General features: G+C 34.8%; 1 protein-coding gene across 2 annotated transcripts in view; it reads right to left on the bottom strand.

Moving 5' to 3' along the window:
• LOC109051460 (spectrin beta chain, non-erythrocytic 4-like) overlaps positions 1–16688 on the bottom strand; it is a 55282-nt gene extending 38594 nt beyond the window's left edge. For both annotated transcript variants that reach the window (XR_006162442.1, XM_042774836.1), the window contains exons 1-7: positions 16613–16688; positions 16229–16531; positions 15962–16112; positions 13926–14796; positions 12620–12757; positions 8510–9266; positions 3707–3909 (exon numbers count right to left, since the gene is read on the bottom strand). Coding sequence is in view for 1 of the 2 variants with exons in the window: in XM_042774836.1 (XP_042630770.1) it covers positions 3707–3909; positions 8510–9266; positions 12620–12757; positions 13926–14796; positions 15962–16112; positions 16229–16531; positions 16613–16657 (2468 nt within the window). In the remaining variant the exon portion in view is untranslated. The remainder of the gene's footprint in view (positions 1–3706; positions 3910–8509; positions 9267–12619; positions 12758–13925; positions 14797–15961; positions 16113–16228; positions 16532–16612) is intronic.
• Between the last annotated feature and the right edge of the window lie 203 nt (positions 16689–16891).

The following is a 16891-nucleotide window of genomic DNA, read 5'->3' as shown; positions in this document are numbered from 1 at the left end:
TATCACCATTTTATTTAATTTTTAAAAATGCTAATTTAGGTTAGGTAGGATAAACAAACAAAAAAGTTAACAAACATTAGCTGTTATTGAAATTAAAATATGCTTTGCTTGTCTATATGATTTCTTTAATAGCCATATTTGTATTTTCTGCAACCTCTTGTGCAAAAGAAAGCACACTTCAGCATACTTTTAAAAAGAGTATTACATTTATATTAAATGCAATTAGTTGAAACTTTGAGTGCTTTTTTGACCCACTTAAGTGGGATATCTTTGTAATTTCATAATTACTTAAATTGTCTTAAAGTGTACTGCTGTATATACTGACAAGCATTTATAGTAAATTACACTTTACAGTAATTTTCTCTTATAGTATGTTTTTTAAGTGCACTTAAGTGGCCTTTTATTTGATTAATATTAGATTATCTGCAAGTACAGTTTATTAAAAACATGCTTGATAGATTTGAAGTACACTACAAGTGCACTTTCAATACAATTACAAGGGCTTTTTAACCCCAACATGTAAACGCAGGAGGGCTGACATCTTTTAAAATAGGAATATCATGAAATATTTGTTTTAATTAAAATGAGTGATTTATAACAGGGTGCACAAAAAAATGCACCTAAATTTCCTCAGTCATCTATTAGAATTATAAGTAGCTTATAGGATTTGAAACTTACTGTGAAGTGGTTGAAACAATGAAGCGCTTTTAACTAGGGGTTGGCGAAATGACTAAAATCTTATTTCACGGTATGAAATTTTTTATTTCATGATAATGGTATGTACCTCAATATAGCTATTTTAATTTTATTTTTGTTATTAAAATTAAAAAAAAATTAGCAAATTATAAGCACAACAGAACAAATAACTATGAAATAAACTTTTACAGGCATGTGACAAAAAAAGAAGGAAAATCTGACCATGCCCCAAGCCACAGCCACAAGCCACACCCCCAGCACTCATTATTAAAAATATATATTTTAGCACATTAAAAGATTTATCTTATATTGTAAAAATACATACTGTCCTATAAAAAATAAAAAAAACAGCATTTAATAATCATGACAACAATATAATATAATATATCATAATAAAGCACTATAATATATAATAGTAAAGTATATAGAATTATTATTATTATTAAAGTACCTGCCAAAAGCTTGGAAACATTACAATTATTAATGATTTTGATATAACTATCTTCTGCTCATCAAGGCTGAATTTATTTGATCAAAATAATGTTTTAAAAAAAATGAAATATTGTGAAATATTATTAAAAATACAAAAAAGTTTTCAGTTGTAATACATTATAAAATGTAATGTTATTCCTGTGATGCAAAGCAGAATTTTCTTCATCATTACTCCAGTTTTTAGTGTCACATGATCTTTTAGAAATCATTACAATTTATTTGACTCTCAAGAAACATTTCTGATTATTATCAATGTTGAAAACAATTTTGCTGCTTCATATTTTGTGTGGAAATGATACTGCACTTTATTTTTCAGGATTTTTAAATAAATATAAAGTTTAATGAACAGCATTATTTTGCATTTATCAAATATATTAATTAAATTTGTTAATGCCTTTACAAATAGAAATAATTTTAAATGTCTACACTCACTTTTTGTAACTTTCATGCATGATGAATAAAATTATTAATGTCTCTTTTTTTTTTAAAAATCTTATACAAATGTTTGAGTGGTATCATTGTTTCCACAAAAATATTAAGCAGCAAAACTGTTTCTAACATTTATAATAATGAGAAATGTTTCTTGAGCAGCAAATCAGCATATTAGAACGATTTCTGAAAGATTATGTGACACTGAAACTTCTTTGTAAACAACAACAGATTTATAAACATTTCTAATGACGAATTTTGCATTCCAAAATGCAAATTAAAGTGACTCAAACCAAGCGCAGCACTTACAGTGAATTGAAACCAAAAACAGTACTGTAACGCTACAGCCTATTATATAATTACAGCACAACTGTTGTGAATTTTATGACACCAATACTCATCTCAAATTCTTACCGCCATTCATAAAAAAGTCACCGGGTCGAGTATCACGTTTCAGCGCAGATTCTGCTTGCGTTTGGCGCTTTGAAACAGTTTAACGTTTTGAACCATGCTGCAGATGGCACCGCAAGCTCGTGCAGCACTCTCAGGACCATTCCGTCCATGATGTCCGTATTTATACAGAAAAATCACATCCCTGCTTTTAATTTATTCAGCTATAGTAGGCTAGGTTTATTTAACATGTAGTAAGAAGTATTACATAAATTGAATAAAGTGTATAAATAGCACACTGCATAGTCTTCACTGTATCAATCAAATATGATTAACATTAATAATGACAGAAAGCACCAGGTAAATAAGGCTGCTGTCCCTTTAAGACCAACTGCACTGATCCAATATACTGAAACACAACTGTTTAACATTTATTTAACATATGACCGACTGTGTTTACTTGAACACTCCACACGACGGGCATTATGACATAACTTTGTGTGTATTTGACCAATAAAACACGAAAGAGATCTGTTTTCATGATCGCATGCTGTTGAGAGAGGGGCTTTCAGTGCGCGCGCTTTGGCTGTGCGTCCGTCAGCGCGGGCAACACATTGAGTTCACTTAATAACTCTACCAAGTGCGTCCCACTCTTTATTTTCTCATTCATGCATGTTTCCTTAGCCCCCAAAGGTGAATATAACATTTAAGCAGTACTGTGTTACGCAGATATATTTGCATACCGCGGAATACACGATATAGCAAAATCTCTAACAATAGACACTTTATTTCGCGGTAACGATACATGTCATACTGCCCAGCCCTACTTTTAACTAATCAACAACTTCTGTTACTTTGCAAGGCTGCAATCATACTTTAGGGATCAGGGTTAATAGTTCAAGAATCTGCATTTCAAAAATATTACATATACAAATTTGTTGACCACTTATCTGAATATTAGATATTCCTGGACTGATTAGCCATGAAAAAAAATATGATTTCTTATGTAAAGGAATAACAATTTAAAATGAAATTATAAAAATTCTAAAAGTTTCAGGCACAGATTACTGTTTCCTGAGAACCAATCTATGGAAGTCCGTTTGCGCCAATGAATAAAAAATAAAAAAGATAACTGTGACTTTTGATCACACAATTCTGACTTTTTTCCCCTTGCAATTATGAGAAATAAAGTCGCAATTATGAGATAAAAAGTCAGAATTTTAAGATAGAATTTCGCAATTCTGAGAAATAAAGAATTGCAAGATATAAACTCTTTTATAAAGATATAAACTTTTTTTTTCTCAGAATTGAGACTTTTTTTCTCAGAACTGTGAATTTATATCTCCCAATTGGTTCTTCTCTCAGAATTGTGATATAAACTTGCAAATGCAAATTATAAAGCCCAGTTGCATGTTTATCTGACAATTCTGAGTCAGATTTGCAAGAAAAAAAATTTGTTTATTTCTCAGAACTGCAAGTTCATATTTCTTCTCACAATTACGAGTTTATATCATGCAAATCTGAGAAAAAAAGCCTGAATTGCAAGATGTTAACTCCTAATTGCGAGAAAAAAGTTTTTGAAAAATTTGAGATAGAAAGTCACAATTACATTTTTTTTTCTATTTAGTGGCGGAAACAGGCTTCCATACCAACCAGCTCTATGCAGAATAAATGTTATTATAAGTGTTTTGATTTTGACCTGTTAGCGAGTAGATCCACTCTCTCTCTGATGCGCTCTGAATAGATATTGTTCTGACTGATGAGGCTCTCTCCCGCCTCTATGACAGCTTTAATGCGGTGGAGGTTGATCTCCATGGTGGTGGTAAAGTCCTTGTGCTTTTTGATGGCTGCCTCCACCGTCTCCACTGTGGTGGGGAGCTCCACATGGGCCAGCGCTGACTCCTGAGGAGAGGAGAGAAAGACAGGGTGAAATACTGCATACAGAAAGCATCTAAAATGAGTCCAGATCAATTACACTTAAAGAAAATCCATAATCAGGGCAAATGGCAAGCTGTTGGTATTACTGCAATAATAAACACTTAGAAACAATATCAGTGCTCACATATTCTTCTGTGACGATTCCACAAATATTTTCTAACTCAATCAGTTCTACAGAAAGAAAAATAAAAAAAAAAAATAAAAAATCAAATAAACATTCATTAAAACATGTAATAAAAAAAATAATAATAATAATAATAATTATTTAAAAAATAAATAACTGTTTAGTAAATGTTCCCATTTAGAAAAGTGAAGCTCAAACAAACTTAAGGAAAAGTGGCTAATGAATGCCACTGCCATGTGTGTTTAGTGCAAACCAGTTCACACTCAATGGCAATGCAGATTCTTATTATGTACCCGCAGGCAACAGAAAGCAACTCTGGGCTTTTAGCAAACCAGAAAAGACAAAGCTTCTAACATACACCCAGACGGGTTTGAGGAAATGCATGTCCTCTGACATTTAAACCGCATTATTGCCGCAAGATATTCTTATGAAGTGATGACCCAACATAAAAGCAGCAAATGTCTCAGAATATGAACTAAACAATGACCTTAAAATGCCCTGATGCTCCTGACATTTACAGACGTGACCTGAAAAAGATCAGTCAGATCAGTTTTTGTCTCTTAATGGTCTGCTCTCTGACTAACAGAATGGAAAGTTGTACATGAAGTGTCTTAAATATCTCAGTTGTTTCTCCTAGACAGCAATGAGATCTAAACGAGAGCAAATGGAAAACTAACTTTTTTCTCATTTGCATTCATCTTTTTACTCAGGTTTTCCTAATTTGTTAGGGTGAACTGGTTTGGATTAAAAACACAGCAGTATTCAAACCTGCCATGTTTGTGATCAGTCATGAGGCACATGGAAACCAATGTCATTTGACCCCAGTTTCAAAAGAGATCTCAACAATATTTCAAACTGTGCTCTGATTGGCCAAGATATCAAAGTCTGCAGTCAAAAGTAAGACATTTCAATATGCTTCCATTCAAAACTTAAAGAATTTCATCATTACCCAATTGATATATATATATATATATATATATATATATATATATATATATATATATTTATATATATATATATATATATATATATACAAATTTTTAAACATAACTGCCCTGTTACTTTTCTAGCAATTTGTTCAATATAAAAAGTCATTTATTTGATCACAAATACAGTAAAATGGTCATATTATGCAATATTGTTCCAATTATTATAAAGTTTAAGCAGTACAACTGGTTTTAACGTTTATAATATTTTTAAAAGGGTCATGAACTGAGAAATCAAAATACCCTTGATCTTTTACCAAATAAGAGCACATTGTACTATAAAAACATCCTGTAACTTTCAGAACTCAAAACTCAAAAGTCTAAAATCAGCTTACATTGAAGCCAATCTGCCAAAACGACAATGTGCCACTTTATGACATAATAGTGTGGATTAGCCCCACCCACTGATTCGAGCACATAGTAGGTAAATAACAATATAAACAAAAAAAACTATAAAAATAAAACAAAAAAAAAACACTCTCCAAAGAACAAAACACTGAAAAACACAGTCTTCCATAAACAGGGTTTGCACTGCCTTCAGGGCTTCGCATTGCCATTAACACTTCACGATTAATCGAACGCGATTAATCGTGATTGACATGCACATTTTGTCAGTAAAGCCGGTTCTGTGATTAGTAGTAAATCTCCATCACCTGCTTTCAGGTGGAGCAGCATTTACTACACAGAGCCGTAGTTCTCTGACAAGCTATCAAGCTATGCAAAATCGCATTCATAATTGCAGACGATATAATCGTAGGATTATGAAAACGATGAAATCATTTGCGATAATGATAGCTGTTTGCATATCTTCTCAGTGAACTACGGCTCTGTGTAGTAAATGCTGCTCCATCTGAGAGCACGTGAAAATACCACATTTAATAACATGTTTTTACTCCAAACTTACTTCATTAGTCGAGATTAAGAAACAAAACATTCCATTATATCATGTGTCTACTAAAAAAGAATAATCAATGAAAACAATAAAACATTCTATTCTAACTAGGGCTGGCTATGGCGATTAGCATTTCATTATAGATATACATTATTATGATGAAAATTATAATAATAAAAACAGATAAACCATATACTGTATTGCCATAGTCGTGTGTATACAAATAATGTCTAACCAAAGAAAGATGAGAGGGTCTGTATTACTTAATATTTAGTGTTTGGCATTTCCTGGATTTCTTTTTTCGGGGCATATTTGGATTTTCAGCACGAGAGCGTCCTCTGGCTACAGATTATGGTGGGATATTTGAAACAGAAATAACAAGAAAGGTTACTCACTACAATATGGTGCAAACACATGTAACATTTAGGATGCTGTTGATATCAATTTTTGCCGGTAAGCTTTGTCCTTGACACGGTACAAGATGACCTTCAATCTAAAACATGAAATTTCTGAAATTGTTTTGTTCAAAATAAATATTGGTAAATTAAATACTAGGAGATTAATATGAAATAGGAAATATATAAACACAGTTTACTACAGAAAACTACAGTTCAGTTCAAACAACAACAACAAAAACATTAAAATGGTCCAAGAACTGGTAACTTAAACTGGGTTTGAACATACTGCAAAATAAAATTCCAGGACTTTCAAGGACTTGCACTACTTTTTGACTAAAATCAGATCTCACTTATTAATCAATACCATTATTATCTTTCAAATTCTAATAAATAAACTAATAAAACAAAATGGTACAAATAAAGTGTAGCACATGCAAAGAATGCAATGACTGTGGCAACTTTAACATTTGAAAGGATACTATGGCAATGTTATCGTTTTCCTTATTCAAACAGATTTTTTTTTCATGAATATATGATTGACTTGAAGAATAAAAGCTATGTCATACACTTGGAAAATTGTGAGCTTTATCACGCTCACAGGTGAGACAAAATGCAGATTCTTGGTTCACTAGAACGAGACAATGTTTTAATACTTAAAGAAATTTTCAAATGACAAAATATTTGTCTTTTAATAACAAAAAGTAAAACAATGCAGTTGTATTTTGAAATGTTTTAACTAATCTAGAGCTTAACTAATTATTTTGCTATTCAAGTAATCTGATTATTTTGACAAGTGAGTAATCTGATATTTTTTAGTAATACAAATAGAACTAAGTGGAAAAACAGGCTTTAATATGACTATATTTATAACTTATAACTTATAAGTAAAGATGAGGCAATAATTATTGGCCTCAAATAAAGTATCAAAACAAAATAATTTGGTTTTATTGAACAACACTGTTAATATGCCTATATTATAACAAATGCCTGCAGAGGGCGCCAACGGCCTGGTGATGTTTCATATGATTCAATGACGTTTAAATCCATTTAATTTTAATATCTGGCCACATGCAAAGTCAGAAACTTTTATTTTGAAAACGCAATGTACAATAAATTGCATATTTATAAATATTTTGATGTATTCTCCTGTGTTGGCAAAGGTTTAAATGATTTACGTTACAAACCGAGTTTTCCCAGATGAACGTTAAGCAAGCCAAACTCACAGCATATGCAGATGAAGAGTTAGCCCCTTTCACACATATCGTTCTTGTGGAGATGACGTGATTATTCTGAGCTGTTTACAAAGCTCTGCTGCTTTTTAAATAGCTTTTTTATGTAAATTTTACGCTAGATGGAAATCTATGACCATTGCGCATCACAGCTTTTTCAATGTGTCGTGCTCTAGACCCTAGAGTCAACAATCTGCCTTTATGTAAAAATCTTGATAACATTATAAGTAGACAGAGAATGGTACAAAATAATAAAAAGGCAGTTCATGACCCCTTTAAGAAATGCGCCTTGAGCAGCAAATCAGCATATTGGAATGATTTCTGAAGAATCATGTGACACTGAAAATTCAGCTTTGACTCACAGGAATAAATTACATTTTAAAACATATTCAAATAGAAAACATTATTTTAAATTGTAATAATGTTTCACAATATTGTTACTGTATTATTTTACTGTATTTTTGTTCAAATAAATGCACCCTCAATGAGCAAAAAAAACTTTTTTGTTTTTCAAACACTCACTCACACACACACACACAAATGTAATTATTCAAAACCTTTTGACTGGTAGTGTAATTACAGGAATAGTTTACCCAAAATGAAAATTCTGTCATCATTTACACAGCCTCATGTCATTCCAAACCTGTACAACTTTCTTTTTTCTGCGAAACACAAAATAAGATATTTTGATATTTTGAACAACATTGGACCACATTGACTTTTAATGCATGAGGTTAAGTAAATGATGGCAAAATGTTCGGAAGAACTATCTCTCTAAATATAACTACATTTAAGTTCTAAATCATAAATGAGATCTCCTTTAAGATTCATCATCTATGAAAGAGCAACCTCTGTGCAATAACATATTCAGGAATCAGAAATATCTTTCAAAACTGAACTGTGCAAATGACACAAAGAGGTGTGAGGGGCTTCACCTGGTTATTGAGGAAAGCCTCGGCCTGCTTGACGTCCCTCAGGAAGAGATGGAAGATGTGAGCTTGCACCAGCACTTCCCTCCTGCTCTCCCACATCTCCAGCAGTTTGTTCCAGCCCACGTCCAGCTTGTGCAGCCACTGCTGCAGAGCTCCATGAGGCAACGGCGCTTCATCATTCTCCAAGAGCTCATTCACAGCCTGGAGACGCTCGTAGTCCTCTTCGTACCTTCCGATCTCCTCCTTGAGTGCAGCGTGTTGGTTTATCAGCCGTTCTGCGTCCTCTAAAGCATTGGGAAGCTCATCTGAAGCAGCAGCTGTCTGAGTTTGTACCAACCAGGTGAGGAATGAATCCAAGTCTTGGATGAACTGTTGCAAGCGCCCAGCGACAGTTAAAGAGTCCTCACATCCTTGTAATGTACGCTTTAGCTCTTCCCACTCTACGCTGATGCCCTCAAAGGGAACCAGGATGTCTACAGCCTTGTCTGGATGGGATGTGGCGAGCTCCTCCGCTTCCTCCTGAAGGTGAAGGAGCTTGGGCTCGAGAACCGCCAGAGCTCCCTCCATGGTAGAGAGACGGCGCTGCAGCGCCAGAACGCTGCCCAGGTCACTGCCCACATACTGCGTGGCGTCTATGGCTTTCCGCTTGTCCTGAATCTGGGACTTGATCTCTGTGCATTCCAGTAAGTAGTTCTGTATGCGCAGGATTGAGTCCAGGTGATCTTTCTTCTGCTCGACCAGCTCCACGATGCGGTTCCACCTGTGATGTGCAAAAAAAGACAGCAATTTGGTAATTTGGCAAAATAGATTTTGAAGACACTTTAAACACTTGTATCTTTGTTAAAGTTCCATTTCAAATCTTGCTCCTTTTTTTTGTATGTTACTGTGCCTTATAAAGTGGGTATGTTCCGTCTTGCATTGTAAATGTGTAATAAAAAATGACTCTTTAATCACTGATCTCTGTTGGCTTTGTGGTCATCAATATGCTAGTGCACTCCTAAAAGTTGACAACATTAGCTTTTATCATACATAAGTGCATGTAAAATTTTCAACTTTTCTCTACCAGGAAAATGGCCCAAAATACTGATGACTCATCTTGTTCACAGCAGGGTTATTATAGTCCACTAAAGCTAAAACTAAAACTACTCATTAATCGAAATAAAATAACATTATCTTAAAAAAAATAAAAAATATATATTTTACTTTATAGAATGAGCAACATTTCTCATTTCCATTTACTTAATCTTGATGTACTAAAATAACTAAAAAAAAAAAAAAATATATGGACTATATAAATAAATATATGAATATAAATAATAAAATAACAATGGTTTTCAGGGATATACATGCAATTTTGTCCTATTAAATACTCTCTAGAACAGTGGTTTTCAACCTTCAAGGCCATTCATTGTCCTCAACAATATTTGAAGGCCCTCTATGACTAGTTTTGTTTTCAAAACTTCTTTTAATCTATGGGCTCTTATACTTTTTGTAAATTAAAAAATAATAACTAAAATAATTATAGTCGAAATTTAAATAATTGCATTTCCAAATTCCAGAAGTTTTAAGAGCCACTGATCTAGAATGAGAATGTACTTCTCACTGATAGGATTGTGATTTCACCAAGCAGCACTTGTTTCTTGAGCAACATTTTTGCTGGTTCTTGAACAATGTATCTATCAACCAAACAGGTTTTATTTTGAAGTTTTATCAGCATAACTAATTTACATTAATGCATTTAGCAGAATTTTCCATGCAGAATTTTCCATGCAACTCTACTATGATTATGCATGCACAAGAACTCACACTCTTAAAATGTTCCTAACGTTTACAAATGTGTCTGGTGTAGACAGGGTATTGGTGATAGATGATGATCAAATTATTAAAAAAAAAAAAAAAAAAAAAAACTAGTTGTACAAACTAAAAACTTCCTCTTTCAACAGAAAATATGTTGAAGAAATTGAGGAAATATTTTTTTGTCATACAATTTAATGAAAGGTGGGCCTATTTATATGTATTAATTCGAAATAACTTTGACTGCAAAATTTGTACTACATCCCACTGTTAAGTTCATGTTCACATCATTCTGTTACGATCTCGAGTAAGGCTTGGATGATGCATAATAAAAATGACTCGGTTCCAGAAAACATGACTCAGTCTGAATCATTCTCAAATCATGGACACACATACACACACACACACACACACACACACACACGCACACACGCATGCACACACACATCAAGGATCCACACACACACATGGGGATGAACAGCTCAAGGCCTGAGACACAATATCACAAATCAAACACAGAGTAACAACAGGGTATGCTGTAATGAAACATTCTTATAAATACACTGTGGCATGAAATATTGAAGAACATAATAGCTGTGAATGTGCCCACAGTGCTCTGTTTTGGGTCAGGCGTGCCCTGTATGTGGCAGCCACAGCAGATGGCAGCACACTGAGAGAGGCTATTTATGCCAAGGTCGGTCTAAAACGGATCACTGGAGTTTTTCACACATACGTCACAGCTTGCCAGTTTCAGTGAAAGCTTGTGAAAGCAGCAGCCCATTTTCTAAATACAACCATGTAGAGCCATGTGTTAAAAGTGATGAACAACAGCAGCATCAGGAATGTGCAGGCCTTTCTGAATGAAACCATTTCAAAATAAAACACAAATTACATCAACTGAAAACAACTACATATCAGGGTAATGAAAGAATAACATGGCATAAGAGGACGGAAATTAGCAATATATGAGAAAAAGACAAAAAGAACAATTGGCCAGAGATACCTGAACAGAAAACTATGATTTTTAATAATTAATTGCATTAATAAATCAATAAATAAATAATGCTTTTTTTGGTTTGAGTACAACCGTGTCCGCCCACTTTTCAGCAGCCTTGGTTACGGTTGGGTATATGTTAACTAATCATTTTCTCCATAGACATCTAAAAAAATATTACAGACAGCATTAAAATATTGATTTGAAGCAAAAAAATAAATGAAAATTGGGGGGGGGGGCAAAGGTAAACAAATCCATGAACTACAATCCCATGCAGCACTGCAAATGATGTCATAATATAAATATTTTTTATTTATAGTTTTTTTTATTTATAGTCATTAGTTATAAGTATAAATATACTTGTAGTATATGTATACACACACACGCACGCATACATACATACTGTACATACATACATATATATATATTAAGGCTATCGATTTAAAATGTTAATTTCATTAATCAGATATTAAAAAACATGTTAAAATTATTATTACATTTAATGCACCCACCTCGCCCAAACCTACTGTAGGTCATTTTTCATTTCATAACCAAGATATACAACCAAAAAAATTCAGGGCAGCAACTCAACTCTTAATGTAGCCTATATAATTAAGTTATACACCCCTAAAAATTTAAGATACTAGGGCAAAAATGCCCCTGATTGAGTTTTTGTCTCATATATTTTGTCTCATGAGTTTTTATCTGTACACAGGTTTGAAACAACATGTGGGTGAGCAAATGATGACAAAATTTAAATTTTTGGGAGAACTATCCTTGTCATACCCATTTAAACCCCATTAATGTCATGATATTATGTATGTATTTGTAACTGCAGTATAAATACATTCATGTCACCTTTGAGCTGCAACAAACTTGTCACTCATAATGTGCCTTTAATTGAAAAAGCGAGAAACTATCGTGCACTATATCAAATATTTTTTTCTATCGTTATCAATTATGGTGTATCGTTGATAAATACTGATACCATTTTATCGCCCAGCCCTAATATAAATATATGTTTTATATCTATCTATCCATAGATAGATAGATATAGATAGATAGATATAAAACAGGGTTTTTAAGGCTTCATGTGAGAAGGATCGATGTGTTGATTAAGTTCAAAATATGCTAATTAATGGAAGCATGTACTATTAACTAACAACCACAGAGCTCAAGGTAGGTTTATTTTGAAAAGTTTTTGTGCAATCTTTAAAAATCTCTGGAGAAACTGAAGGGAATTTTTACTTCCTTTTGGTTTTTACCATTAAATATGCTGAACAACATTATATGTAAAACAAACTGTATTTATGATGTGGAGTTACCTGCTGTTCAAGTGATCTTGACAGCCTCTGACTTCAGTAGAACTGGGATGACCGCTGTCTAAGAGCTGCTGGACGATCTGATTAACGTCTAGTATTCTTCCCATCAGGCTGTTCATCTCTTGGTCCAAGCTCTCAAACCTAAAATGCAGAAAATTTCCTTCTTAGATAAGAAGATATTCAACTGAAAATCACAGCTATCAATCCAATTTAGCACCAAATTATGCATTTGTATCCATGAAAACAACTTCATCTGTGGGTAATTGCAAAAATGCAACAAAGGCTCATTGGAAAAATGTATAATTCACTTTGGTTTCAAGATTAAATAAACACTACTGGCAGGAAAAAAAACCACCAACAACTGTTATGCCTTTTCACTCCAGTTATGATCACAACAGCAGATTATTGATTAATAAAGGCTTATTTTCACACGGTTCCTATACTATACGATAACAATACTATATAATGACCTCAAAACACTTTTACCATAGTGCATGATTTGTAAACCAACACATTTTACATTTGCATCACATAACCAGCTTCATATGCATGGCTTTTCTAACACAGTAAAGTTGCTCTATAGCGCACCTGGCTTGTAATTGCAAAGCACTCGGGTACAAATCCCGTGAAACACAAGCCGCAATAAAATAGCTCATGAAACCTTTAATTTTGCCTTAACAAATATGTTTTATCTCACATTTGCTTTCGTTGACACGATTGGTTAGATTTAGGGTTTAGGTAAATTATTTTAAAAAGTGACACAGCATTAACCTTTGTCGTGGCCTAGTGGTTAGAGAGTTTGACTCCTAACCCTAAGGTTGTGGGTTTGAGTCTCAGGCCGACAATACCACGACTGAGGTGCCCTTCAGCAAGGCACCGAACCCCCAACAGCTCCCCGGGCGCCACAGCATAAATGGCTGCCCACTGCTCCGGGTGTGTGTTCACGGTGTGTGTGTGTTCACTGCTGTGTGTGTGCACTTCGGATGGGTTAAATGCAAAGCACGAATTCTGAGTATGGGTCACCATACTTGGCTGTATGTCACGTCACTTTCACTTTTAGTGACACTTCCAGATTCTTGCCATCTATTTCAGATAAAACTGAACAGGTTTTCAGCACCACTCACTGGGCATTTCACTTTGAAAGTGTCACAAAGCGTGCAGCAAGCAGCGTAATATTTTAAAGAAATTATCCCAAAGGCACATTTTTCTAATGAGCCTATGTTGCAAAAATGTCTCTCATTTGCAATACTTGTGTGATTTCCAATGCAATGACATTTCTAAATATTTAAAAGACAAGCAATGCTCCTACCTGTGTGCGATCACCTCCACGTCCTCTAGTCTCTCGGGAACCTCCATCCTGTTCAGCCACTGCTCCTTCTCATCAATCCACACCTCACAGGCGTTCACCTCACTAAACATGCGATACACAGCCAGCGCGTCATGCAGCCACTGTTGCCGCAACACGGCAACTTCTGCCACCTCTGTGTAGAGCTGCTCCGTCTCAGCCATGCGCGCTCGCACCTCATCCAGCTCCCGATAATGCAACGGCAATGCAACCATGTGTTTCCTAAGTCCCACCACTTGTACGCGGTGTTTATCGACACTCTCTCGGACACCTCTGTGCTTTTTAAGAAGAGACTGCGTTGAATACTCATCATGTCCGAAGTCCTCACTAGAAACAAGCCGGTAAGCGTCCTGTAGCCAAGCTAGAAGATCGTCCGTCTCGGTGCTGAACTGAAAAAAGTCCAGTGCCTCCTGTAGGTTACACAGTCTCTGTGTGGCCTGGTCCTCAAGTCTCTTCCAGTCCGCCTTGACCTCCATCAGTCGCTCTTGTATTCCTGCCGTACCGAAGCTTTTCTGGGTGAGGATCTGCTTGCCCTTCTTCATGGTCTGCTGAAGTAACGCACGCCGCGTCAACAGCTCTCCAGCCACAGTTTTGTGCTTCTGCAGCAGTCGCAGGACGCTGCTCAGGTCTTTCCCGCAGCTCTGCGTGGCCAAGATGGACGTCTTCTCTCGGATCCAGTTCTCTGATTCCTCTACCTCCTGAAAGAAGGCCCAAAGCTCGCGTGAATCCTCCAGCTCCGAGTGCCGTTTTGCAGCCAGCTGCTTTAATTCTTCCAGGCAGGTGTTGACGTGGTTGACCCGGTTACAAATGACCTGAGGGTCACACGGCTGGTAACCTGAGAGAGAAACAGAGACAAGGAAAGGAGCTTTACTGATTTCACCCATTTGTTATTTAGTTGGCTAATATAGATAAAGTTTTGTCAGATTAGCAAAAATGATGTGATAGTCTTGTAAACACCAAGAAAGTGTTGAAAACTGCAAAATAATCAGTATGTTTTGCATCATTCGTTGAGAGTATTTATGAATTTATGGAGATACACTATAGCTGTATCATTTCTAGCTTGCTGCAAATTTTCTTTTAGTTTATATATATATATATATATATATATATATATATATATATATATTATATATATATATAATATATATATATATATATATAAATACATATACATACTATATATATATAAGAATCCTCATAAAAAATTTAATTTATTTTATAAAAAGATTAACAATTAAAAAAACTTATATAATAATAAAAACAAATAACATTTTTTTTTAATAAAAATCTTTTGAACAAACAAATGATAAAAGAATACAAAAAAAATTATATCACCATTTCCACAAGAATATGAAGCAGCATGACTGTTTTCAGCATTGATAATAATAAGAAATGTTTATTGAGCACAACATTAGCATATTGAATGAATTCTGAAGGATCACGTGACACTGAAGACTGAGGTTGAAAATTCAGCTTTGCATCACAGGAATAAATCACATTTTAATATATATGGAAATAGAAAACAGTTATTTTAAATTTTTATTAAAATAAGACAGACTTGGTGAGCTTAAGAGACTTCTTTTAAAAACAAATAAAAAACATTTTGCTCCTAAACCTTTGACTGGTAGTATATATATATATCTTTTTGTAAAAACAGAAGATTAAAAAAAAAGAAACTTAACATTTAGTTGAAAACTTAATATCATTTCTAGCAAATTATATATATATAAAACATGGCAAAGCAGAAAAATCCTCATGGTTGGGCTCTGAATCAGAGTGTGCACTGAATAGAGAGCAAACCAACTCCAGCCCTCTTGTGGCGCATTTTGCAAGTTACTTATGTCGTATTATTTTACATACTCTACCCTGCAAAGGTCTCTGGACATCTCAGTGAAATCCAGTAACAGTAACCTTTATATCACAATCTGCCATCACATTCTGAACCAGGACAGTGTCTCTGAATCAATATTCATCATGTTACTGTTTTAAGGCACTCTCACCTTCAATAGTGGTGAATTTGAGAGCTGCAGTGTTGAGGGTTTGAACTCTGTCTGCCTGTATAGAGATATCAGCCTCCTGTAAACTCTGTTTCTGGAGCATGTCCTCCACTTCAAGAAGATGTTTCCCGTAGTCTTTAGACAGCAGCTTAACCTGGAGTGAGAATATGTCAATTTGACTATTGCATGAAAATAGTGTTAAAACACAATGTATGTTTTTTGTGGTGGGTTTTAATCAAAAACCAAATCAAATTGGTATAGTCAACCCACCTGCATCTCCTCCATCCAATCGATCATGTAGACCATCTCTTGGAAGGTCTTCTGCAGGGCTAGGTTCTTCTCCAGACGGGCTTTACGCCCCACCACCAGCTCCTTCAGAAGGCTCCACTGGCCGTAGATGTTTTCTTTGCGCGCCAAGATACGTCGGATGTCATAGTACCCTTCTGACTCCATCTCAGTCGCCAGCTCCACCACAACACTGATGCGCTCCTCGTATGACCAGATGTCTGCTTCGATCGCCTCGTGTTTCTTCATGGCAGCTTCAACGGCTGGTAGGTCATAGCCGAAGTTATCCTGAGAAAATCACAGCACCCATTTAAGTCAGAATTTCACCTGTTTTATTTTACCCAGTTGTATTTTTTCTGTTCTGCACACCTGTGAGACGAGACGCTGGTTTTCATTCAGCCAAGCCTGCCTCATGGTGGTCTTATGATCGAATCGTTGAGCTAGAAGTTTTCCTGACGAATCAGCTCTCATCTAATATACAAGACACACTCCCCCTCCTCCTTCTCCACCCTCTCCAACCCCTCCCACGACAAAAACAAGAAAAACAAAAAACTAGGATTATTCTGTGAGACAATGTCAATAATCATACAATATTAATTAATTAATTAATTAATTAAATAATATATAAATATAATGAAATGTAAATAA

This window comes from Cyprinus carpio, chromosome A18, assembly GCF_018340385.1.
Source record: "Cyprinus carpio isolate SPL01 chromosome A18, ASM1834038v1, whole genome shotgun sequence".
In the NCBI taxonomy this organism is placed as follows: domain Eukaryota; kingdom Metazoa; phylum Chordata; class Actinopteri; order Cypriniformes; family Cyprinidae; genus Cyprinus; species Cyprinus carpio.
The sequence above is the reverse complement of the archived record's forward strand: the minus strand, read 5'-3'. Positions and strand labels throughout refer to the sequence as shown.